General features: G+C 42.3%; 1 protein-coding gene across 1 annotated transcript; it reads right to left on the bottom strand.

Moving 5' to 3' along the window:
* Window positions 1-453: 453 nt before the first annotated feature.
* tmem168a (transmembrane protein 168a) lies at window positions 454-10,609 on the bottom strand. The gene is made up of 6 exons (XM_023418009.2): window positions 10,513-10,609; window positions 8,951-9,920; window positions 8,458-8,733; window positions 6,470-6,612; window positions 3,916-4,193; window positions 454-2,372 (listed from the first exon to the last, which is right to left on the bottom strand). The coding sequence occupies exons 2-6, from the start codon at window positions 9,782-9,784 to the stop codon at window positions 1,822-1,824; spliced, it is 2,082 nt and encodes a 693-aa protein (XP_023273777.1). The 5' UTR covers window positions 9,785-9,920; window positions 10,513-10,609; the 3' UTR covers window positions 454-1,821.
* Window positions 10,610-10,814: the final 205 nt, after the last annotated feature.

Here is a 10,814-nt window from a genome sequence, read left to right as displayed (position 1 = left end):
ATCTTTCCAAGGTCTCCCCAAACCTTGCTCTGTGCCTAATAGTGCCCTTCAGGTATGAGCCAGGTTACAGCCCTGCGTTCCGAGACCAGCAAAATATCCAGCAGCGCCTTGGACACCTGTCCAGCCAGGCTCTGGGACTAACAAAGGTGAAAGCTCAGTGAGAAAATCCCTTAGAGATACTGTGTCATGTATTGTTTCATTTTTCCCTTTACACACTTTCTCATTTTACTCCTGCTCACAATCCTAATATTTGCCAAGCAATCCTAGGGTTTCAACAGAGCTGAGTCTGTATTTACTCAGTGTCTGTAAAGCCTGCCATGTTAAATGGGCCTGTCCGATTGTCTTACACCATTTATTACCTTCCCCTCTATTCCCATCTATTGTTTTTATTTCCATTTAATCAAACTGTTATGTATTCTCTTTATACATTCATCATAGAGCTGCACCAGACAGCAACGTTAAATCAGTTTATTATCCAAGTTTAATTGTGAAATTTGAAGTCATAACTCAGGGGAGGTCCAGCACCAGGCAAAAGTTCGGACACACTTTCCAAATGTGTGTCCAAGCTCGGTACATGCTGCACATGGGAAATTACATATAGAAAATACCACTTGAGCTCATTGAATACATCAGTGAAATACACTATTTAAGGCAGCAATCCACTCCACATTTAAGGGGGTGTTTAGGTGAGAGATCAAAGACAGCATATGGAGTAGGAAATAAAAGGATGGTCAGTATGAGTTCCTGGTCCAGTGCACGAATAAAAAGAACTTGGAACTTCTTGATTTGTTGCTTTGCATGACAAGTCGCTGTTTCACAGCATGGCACGGACAGCAGCTAGAATATTTGCATGTACTGGGTTTGTAAGGAGCAAATTACTTTTTCAAGACAAATTTATTTGTGTAAATAAACAAGATGAGGCACGATAGAGGGCCATTGTGTGGTGATGATATACTGTCTCACAGCCAATGAATCTGTCTTTTGTTCAGCGTAGAAATACATGCATATTTAAACTAAGAGATAAGGGGAGGATCTTACAGCAAGAGTGGCAGGTTGGCCTCGTGGTTTGACTTTCCTGTGACCAGAAAGGTCTGAGTTCAGCCCCACAACAGGTATTTTGTCCATCCTGTGGAAAGGCTTTAGTAAGACACTGAGCTGCTCCCGCCTCACACACTTAAATTTAAGACTGTCTGCTAAATCCTCTGAATATAAATAAGAGGCAAAGCAAGGATATATATATATATATATATATATATACACATACAGTGGGAGACCACTTTTCTTGTTCACTTAAAAGGGAAAATAATTCAGCAACTATTTTAAAGATGACCCCAAATCCATCTTTAAGGCACTTAAAAGGCACAATATTCTGGAAATGGCATGTGGTAACAAAAGGAAAATAATTATGCAGCCATGGCAAAATACTACCCAAAACATATAACACAAACAAAAAAACACAATTTGGTCTTTTTAACTCATACTAGAAAAAGGAACCATAATGCACTGGAATTGTGGTATCTTATTTTTGAGGTCACCTTACCCAGCATGCAACAGGTCATTTTATTTGGCATTTCACTGCCTTGTTGAGGGGGTTCAAATATAATATTAAGTTAGTGATTAGCTATGAAATACTGTATCACATTAAGCTGGAAACCCTCTGACTGAACACCTACTGTTTACACTCATGGGGTAAAATCTGCATGTATAAAGTATATAAGACTATTTTTTTCCTTTAAATAAACACCTTGTACCCAGTAACACTCTGACTTATAAAACAAAAACATCCAGAGTCAAAATGAACATTATACCTTCCCATGTCACCTATGAATGCACCAGTTTAATGCCCTGACCAGTGTCCAGTACTGCAGGTGGGAACCAAGCTAGTTTACACCTCCTGAAGCAGCGCAGACACATGCTACAAAACCAGAACAGGTTAAGACCACAGCACCAGTTGGACAGGTGGACCATGGGATATGTAACCTTGGGAAAATGGGTCTTCCAGTGCTTGGCGACATCACTTCCAGTGGGCAGGTGAAGTGTGTAGTCGCTCCAGCGTTTGGAGACACCGTAGGCGGCCGTCACAGTCCTCCCCCTTTCTGACCACTGGGTGTTGCTGTTTGGGTTGCAGTTGAACTCCACCCATTCGGAAGTGAAGTCCCCTAATAACGGGATTTCTCCAACCTCTGGATCGACCCTGGTGGCAGACAGCTCAGCCCCCTGCACAGCTATATAGATCCCCTCCACCCTGCGCACCTCCTTGACCCAGGGGAGGGAGTTCTCGGTGTCCAGGACGAGGATGAGTCGGGAGCAGTGCCCGGAGTTCTTCTCCTTCCACAACTCCAGTAAATGGCCCAGGTGTAGACTCTCACCTCCTGCAACAAAGGAGGTTAGATGGTGAGGTGGAGAAGAACAAGAGCGAAAGAAGCCGCATACAGCCACACAAATTGCACAAAGATGCTATTTTCCAGATGGCAGAGCCAAAGTACAAAGATCAGAGCTGCGCTACCTCGCCAACAGATGTACTGAACTCTTTCTGTTACCTCAATATCAATATTTATTGTAGGAAAGTACTAGGTACGTAAATTAAAGCTGAGGAGAAAAAATAACTTCTGCTGCTGGCCAAAGAACAACTTTATGAAGGACTGGTACAAACTGGGGTCCCTCCATGCCTAAAAATCTACAACAAGTGAATTTAGAGACATACTACCACAACAATTTCCAGAATCAACAGAATAAAGACAAAGTACAAAGTTTTTTCATGGATCCCTGTATAACACTAGACAACGCTCCTGCACAAAAGCTTTATAACTGTAAGAATCAGAGGAAAAAATATGCCTTTGTTTTGGCAGTTTTGGGTCTCTGCCAAAACTGCCCCACTTTTCAAAGATGTGTAGAATTATCCACTGAACACCGACTGAAAGTGTCCCTTCAGGATGGTGACACAGGGAAGTGATTATCTTTTCAATGGGGATTTTTTCCCCCCCCTGTTTGCAGCGGCACGCACAGATAATGTGTCAAGTAATCTCTGAACAGAAGAGCTGGAGCTGACACGGCGTTAACCTGCTGTGATTCTCATTTCTGTTGAGGGGAACGCTCGTGTCACAGCAGACGGTCTGCAACTTTCACAGAAATCTCTCTACTGGAACCGAACTTCTGTGACGAGTCCTTCACAGCAGTTTTAACTCTTTTTGCTTCATTGTCTGATCTGTAAATCAAATCAGCCTTCGACCGACTGAAGAGAGAGGAAAATGAAAAGAATGGAAATCAGACTGCAATGCAAACGCAGTTTGCGAGGAGAATGCCATCCCTAATGCCACTCAACACAACAGCTCTGCGGTAAATACTACTTTTGTGTTCAATTTTTGTTGTGTTCATCTGTAAATCAAGTCTTCCATAAACACTGAGTGACTTCTCTGCTTGTTTGTAAACTACTTTTCTTGCAATCTCATGTCCATGTAATGATCGAGTGTTGCAGCTGGCTCAATATGTGGAAACACTGTATATTCTAATCAAATCATAATTTATGTTTTTTAGAGTAGATGAGCTACAATCTTTCCAACTGCAGAAGTACCTCCTACAGGTACCTCTGGCAGGGAATTACTGAAATAATAGGTCAACTCTACTGGTGGAAGAAATGTAATTTGGAGGAACAGAGTGATAACCACATGGCGGTATCGGAGTCAAATGAAAAATATCAGTGTCGGCTGAAATAAGCATGAAAATTACTGGTATAAGTTTAAGATTGTATCCCTAATACATCCACAGAAATTAAAAGAATGACTGAGTAACGGAGGGCATTTAACTTTGAGGATTGATAACTTTCCAAGAAATACGAGAAAGAAAGACGAAGAAAAAACATCAAAGGTTAAAAAAAAAAAAAAAATAATAATAATGATGTGGATGTGTGACTCTCACCTGCAAGAGCCCACGCCCCAGTCCCTTTGTATGTGTGCCCACTGTAGAAAATCAGATAGGTGTCATGACGGGGCCCGTCTGCAGTGCGGCGCTCCAGAAAGTCGCGCAGCTTTGTCTGCACGGCCTCCAGGGTAACGCCGCTGGTGGAGTAGTCGCAGCCGAATGTCTGGATCATGTGGTGGGAGAAGAGGCGCTGCACGCTGTTCAGCATACCTGTAGAGCGCTGGTTCAACTGCTGCACCTGCTCAGGTGGTAAGAGAGTGGGCTGGCCATCAGCGCTGGACAGAAGAGACAGAGAGAGAGATGAGAGGGTCAGAAAGAAATAAACTTTTTAAAACTACTCCGAAGGAAATTCAAGTTAGGTGACTTGTCAGAAGCAGGATTGGAAGAGAGAGACGGGGCGCGAAGCAAACGAGAGATGAATGAGTGAGAAGCTGATAGATTGACACACTGGGGTGGAGTAGCTGTCTGCATCGCCGTGGAAGAGGAGACAGAGAAGAGAGGATGAGAGGAGATGGGGAAAAGGAGATGGAAAGAATAGGAGTGGTGGATCACTGCTGCAGGAGATGACATTAGCCTCAGGGATGTGAGGGGAGTCAAGAATGAAAGGAAAGTACGAAAATGGCAAAAAAAAAAAAAAAAAAAAAAAATGGCGAGGGTATAGAGAAGAGAAGTGCACAGGGTGACAAGGACTGAGAGTGGGAACTGGGGTTAAAGATAGTTGAGGGCAAAGTGATTCTTTTAATTGTGTGTGGATCTGTGAGGCACAGAGCCCCAGCCTGATAATAACAAGTGGTTGATAACACAGAGAGGGCAAGCACACACTAAGTCAAGGCTAGCAGCTATTCAGTGCAGCTATACATTTTCTTTCTGTCTCTGGACTCGATGCTATTCACGGCCAAGCAGATGACAAAGTCATACTTCACTCTTATGGACATCTGCATTACTATCCATCATAGTGCGGCCTCTGCCCCTGTTCTCACCTTCAACCTCACCTTGACAAGGACAGCTGAAAGTTTATCTAAAGTGGATGAGATAGGATTGATTTTCTTGCCGGTTACAGATAAGTAGTTGTTATTTGTTGACAGCCAAAGCAGATGTATTCCTCAGGCATGCGATGTGATCACTGTTATTGATGTTGACACTACCTGTGTTAAGCTGGCTTTCCATTTTATCTTCTATTCTGCCCTTTTGTGGAATTTAATGAACTATTGTCTTCGTATTTTGAAGTAAAAACATTTTCAGCAGAACGTAAACTGCTGCTATAAAGATGTACTACGCTTGGTCAGAAAATGACATGCTGCAACCTCTGCGTGGCTTGCCTAGCTCACTGTTCAACTAAACCCATCTAATCTTTTCAGATCTCATGGCGCCTAGGGGAGTGAATGCTTGTAGTTTGAGATTCAGACCGCATCTTCCCCTGTTACACTCTCTCTTTCATCCTCAAAAAAAATCCTGTCCTTTTCTACAACAGATCTCTCATAGCTCCACCCCTCCCTCTCCTCTTTCACTATTCCTCCCCTTCCTTTGCTCTGTCTGTCCCTTTTGGCTTTTACCACCACCCTCCCTGTTACGCTGTTTACAACCTCAATCCTCTCCTTGTGTTTTCCTCCCCTTGTCTCACCCTCCCCGGTTTACACTGGGTGCCTCCCCTTCTCACCCCCATCTCTCTAATCTCCCTGTGGGGTTCTTGTCATTGTGAAAACATGATCTGCCGCCATCAAACAGCCGATTATACACTGCTGTATTCTCATCATGCTCTCGGTTCTCCCCATGGACCCTGCACATACGGCCTCGCATACAGAGCCTCCGCTGCTCCAACAGGACATGGGCTTGCATCCAAAATCACCTGAGGAGTTAAACACTAGTAAGCAAAGCACCCCCTCTGAATGCTAAAGCTAACCATCAGCAAAAAGGTTGAATATAAAGAGAGTACTCATAAATACATATATACACCTGCAGAAAATCTCCAAGGGCTGATTTCCTTGACAGTTGAGGGGCTATAGAAAATCTAAACACTAACTTATAATTGATGGCTGGCTTCTGCCGTTTGGAAGGAGGGGGAGACAGGTCGGCATCATCAAAACTAACTATGCTATTTCAAAAAATGCTTGACCAACTGAAAGTGGACTGAGAGAGGCATCAGCAGCAGCTAACTAACGGGCTAACTATTACAGCTGAACAACTTAGTATGCTGTGGAGGGAGCATAGGAATGATCCCTCAAGGGCCCATACATTAGCACCATATTTATGCATAGTTATTGCCCTATTTATCCAGTTGGTTTTGTGTTAACTGAGGAGGGAGTTGAAATGAGTGATCAAGACATTTACCAAAAAAAAAAAGCCAAACTTTTTATTCATGTCAGCTTCTCAAATGTTGAAAATTTGTTGTTGTTTTTTTTGGCATATTGGATTTTCTTTCTGTTGTTTTAGTGATTAATTAGTCAAAAACATAAACAGATCAAAAATAATAGTCAGAATCTGATCCAAGAGTCTAAGTTTGTCTGTTAGTCTGTATACCATCATTTTATTTCTGTGTCTCTCTCTCTCGTACCTGCAGTAAGCAGTTGGTATGACCAGGGCATAGCCGACACAGGTTCCCCCCAGGCAGCTGCCCAACTCGTGGAACAAGCTGTGGGCCAGAGACTCCAGAGGCAGCACCACCAGCAGAGCGCTGAGAAAGAGACCGTTGGAGGGCTGCAAAAAAAGCCAAAGAATCAGAGTCACTTTCATTCACCACTTACAGCTTGTACCAAAGCAATCAGAGCCAGTTAATTGGTGGTGACACTTTGCAAGACAGTTATACAATACGGGAACTGACACAGTGTTATTATTGCAGAACAAAACATGACAGGACCTAACTAAATGGAGACACAATGCACTGTATGACAGCAGACTAAAAATACATCACAAGCATCCATTTAAACTGTATAATTACTGCAGTGTATGAGCCTGTACCTTCTGGGTGGCCTTCAGTGTGTACAATAAAACTATTACAATTTTGTTGTCTTGTCATCTACTTTAATTTTCTTTACTTTAAATTCTAATGTTTAAATGTCAGCTACTGAAACACTAAATTCAACTCTAGCACATAAACCAAACATAATACAATGTAGTAGCATTAAGCAGATGTGCTACAAAGCACTGTTAGGCCTTAAGTGGAATCAATTTCTTGAGTCACTGTGACAGTATGCAACGCAACTTAGCATCCTCAAAAAGCCACTTTGATTTCATAGCATGGCACTGAATGCAAATCAATACCTGCATGGTTAAGTGGAGTCACACTTGAGTTAGCAGAATATATTGAACTTCCTGTGAGATGCCTGAGAAAAATGTGTTACACTTATTCACTAAACTTTTTATGAAGTTGAATACCTCTTAAATATATAAACTATATCCTCTAGTGCCTGAATATGGTATTATGAGCAGACGAAGCACACTGCAGTGTTAGGGAGGTCTTAACATATAACGCAATCCAGTAGTGTTTCTCACAGGTGGAGAACTGATTTACAGTAGTTGACCCCAAGCTGTGGGAGTCGCAGAGTTTACCCATGAGCAGCTCTGCACTTCGCAACACTGCATTCACAAGCTGACTTCCGATTAGGGAAGTCACTTCTATACAATTGCACAAAAGCACTATTCTGCTCTACAGTAGGTCCACACTTTCAAATGGATTTTCACGCAGGCTTTTTGAAAGGAAAATATAATACATACAAAATAAAAAAATAATCTACTTGTGTTGGAAAATCTATTTGGGTGGGTCTTTCATATAAACTCAATGGAAAGCAATGAATCCAATGTAACACCACAGACTATAACCTTAATGATTTGCATAGAGTTGAATCATCACATCTCTAAATATTCTTAGTTTCAAGAAGGCTGTATTTATTGCTGACTGCATTAGCGTGCACAAACGTTGCTGTTATTTTGGTGTGTACGTGTGTATATGAGAGTTATGTGGACTTAAGTGGTTGGCCTTATATTAGTGTATTTCAACAACATGGGCAAAAAAATAACTAAAGCATCAAAAATCACTCACAACAAGCACTAAACAGTAACTTTCTCATATGTGAGTGCCAACAGCTCCTTCTTTCTCAGGCAAATATGCAACTGACATCAACAGTGTGCAGATCTCAAATTAGGACTCAGGCCCATGAGACTCTTACAAGGTAAACGTCTAATAAGGCTAAATAAGTTATTGCTGCTCTTTATGCAAGTAGATAGGGATATTAAAGTGCTAATTAAATTGGTTCCGCATGAGAACAGAAGTGCCTCACCTTGGGGAACAACTACCAACTACACACTGCCACTAGCATTTCTCTGCAGAGTTTATAACATGGGTGTATTATGTGTTTATAGAGGTATTATCATGAAACTCAAAATCCTAAAACTGTAGGAGAAGGAATTATAGCAGCAGCCTTCCCATGATGTAAGAGGTTTTATAAAAACAGGTCTTGAGATTCTGACCAAATGAATACAGCCTGGTTTTTCAACAATATGACTACTGTCTGACATGACCGTAATCTCTCTTGTGGCTCCTACCTGCCAGGACACAGCCCCCAGTATGACCGTTGACAGCAGACTAAAGAACACCAGTCTTTCTGAAATGAGGCAGAAGTGTCGGATGCCCCTGGAGGCCATGACTTGGTCCAGACTGCGGCTACTGGAACGCTGGGCTCGCCAGGCCTTCTGACACTCACTGAGCTTGGTGTGAAACCCCCAGATTGTGATCAGCAGAATTATGTGGCAGATGGACCAGAAAAGGCCAAACAGGCAGAAGCCTGGAATCACCAGGTACCAGAGCTCCAAGTGTCCCAGCTATGAAAACAAGAGAAAAGTGTAATTAAACAAATCCTTAGAATTTGTTAACTAGCTATACAAAATTCTGTACCATTATTTGAAAGACAGGTTGCAGTAGGAATAAAAGATCTGAAAAATTATTGAGTTTCTCAATCTTTGATGAGTCACACAAAACCGTAATGACTCACATAACAGAAATCTCAATTTTCTGACACAACAATTATGCTGAGTGTACCTTTAAGGCAGCCAGGACAAAAAAGGCCAGCTCAGTCACACTCAGAGGCAGCAGGGACAACCTCCTCCACACCTTCCCCAGAGAGAACACTGGCATCCAGCGGTCACTGGGCCCCAGCCCACTGAAGTACACATCCAACACGGGTTCACACAGTAGACTGCCCAGGTAGCAGCCTAAGGCATAAGGATTGGCTGTGATGCCTAAGGCCTGGAAAAACACAAGAGACGTAACCAAGGCAAAACAAACCAGATTGGGCAAAGCCAGGAGGGATTTCATCCTCAGGTCCACAATGAGTGCCCCCAGGGCCACGACCAAGCCTATAATGGCCACTGACTTGTGAAGAAGCATGGTGGTGCTGGCAATGCCAAATCCCAGGAGCTCCAGCAGTTCAGTTGATGTTAACAAAGTGGGTTTGTAACAGATGGAACTGCATATTCGCTCAGTTATGGCCCATACCACTTTCATGATTACACTGGCTAGGAGGAGATAGTTGGCAACCAGTTCTGTGACATTTGAGTCCAAGGCGGGGCTGTTAAGGAAGCACAGAAGACCAAGCAGAAAGCCAAACCATAAATGGAACAAGCTGAGACTGGCTTTCTCCATAGCAAAGTAGTAATGGAGAATACTGGCTATCCCCAGGACAAAGAGGCCCAGGATGAAGATGACCAGAATCATTGATTCATCTGTTACTTCCCAGCGTACGTACATGCCCACGCATACCGCCACAAGGAGGTTGATGCTGGACAGGTAGCCCAGGCAACGCACTGATGTAAACATGTCCACCTCCTTGGGTCCATTGACTGTCAACTCCTCTTCCTCTTCCTCCCGAGCCATGGCTGACTTAAGAACAACTTATCCAAATGTAGTTGAAGTCTCGAACACACAGTTTCCTCCAGTCACTTTCTTTTGACTGGCACAGGTTTGCAAATGGAGGACGATGCCTCTTGATGACACTGTGCAAAATCAACCCCTGTGAACAATTCAAGAAGCAGGGTTACTCAAGTTGATAAGATGTCACAATACCTTTCTGTCAGGCAAGCCAAACTTACACAATTTAGTTGCATATATCATGTTCAGAAAAACTGTCAAACTGTCATTAGTTAATGTTAGATTACTTCTTGCTCTATAACCAGTTTTGTAGTTATTAGTTTACATTATTTACATATTCCTGACCATATAAATTACTTATAGGAGGATACAAGGACTGCTATATAGGCTATAGTATCACTTGCTAGACTTGGTAATGAAAGTGCTTAACTCATATAGATTAAGACCAAAACAAAGAACAAAATGTATCTACAAACAAATGCCTCACAACATATCAACAAAATAAAACAATGACTGCGGCCCAGCTTTCTATTTCTGACGATGTGGCACTGTAGCCGGGAAGTTTGCTAACTCCCTGCTGACTTTTCGTTCACAGTTAGCTAACTCGCTAGTCAACGTTTTAATATTGTTTCTTTAACTGTTTAAAAGGAACTAGTAGTTATTGCACAAACGTCAAAGTGAGCACTGTGAAAAATAACTGCATGTTATGTCTTTATCGTCAGAATATCGCTTACATTTTGTTTGTTTAGATGACAGCCGCTACGCTTCCGGATCCCAAACTACGGCAGCAAGCAAGTGTCAAAATGTACAGCCTTCGCTTTTTCAGGCTGGGTATGGTATCGATCTAACAACATCATATGTACGTCTGACAGAAAAGACTAAAAAAAAGGCGTTACCTCGGTCCAACAGTGCCATTACATGTTTAAAGCTATATTGAATTTGGTGAATGTTTGTACATGATTAAAATAAATATATATAAGTTATTTAATCAAAGAATGCTGAATATAATTGCAAGAGAAAATCTTAGGCTATGAGG

Source organism: Seriola lalandi, unplaced genomic scaffold (assembly GCF_002814215.2).
Source record: "Seriola lalandi dorsalis isolate HSWRI2012SDOR001 ecotype SW California unplaced genomic scaffold, Sedor1 jcf7180002054579, whole genome shotgun sequence".
Classification (NCBI taxonomy): domain Eukaryota; kingdom Metazoa; phylum Chordata; class Actinopteri; order Carangiformes; family Carangidae; genus Seriola; species Seriola lalandi.
Note: the sequence above shows the minus strand (reverse complement) of the source record. Positions and strands in the feature narration are given on the sequence as shown.

Bases quoted from the DNA above. Each gene is read 5' to 3' on its own strand.
- tmem168a (XM_023418009.2), bottom strand. From the start codon at position 9,784: ATGGCTCGGGAGGAAGAGGAAGAGGAGTTGACAGTCAATGGACCCAAG. The intron at 8,734-8,950 runs GTACACTCAGCA...TTGTTTTCATAG, and splicing joins TTGTCCTGGCTGCCTTAAAG to CTGGGACACTTGGAGCTCTG. The intron at 6,613-8,457 runs GTAGGAGCCACA...CTTTTTTTGCAG, and splicing joins TGGGGGCTGTGTCCTGGCAG to CCCTCCAACGGTCTCTTTCT.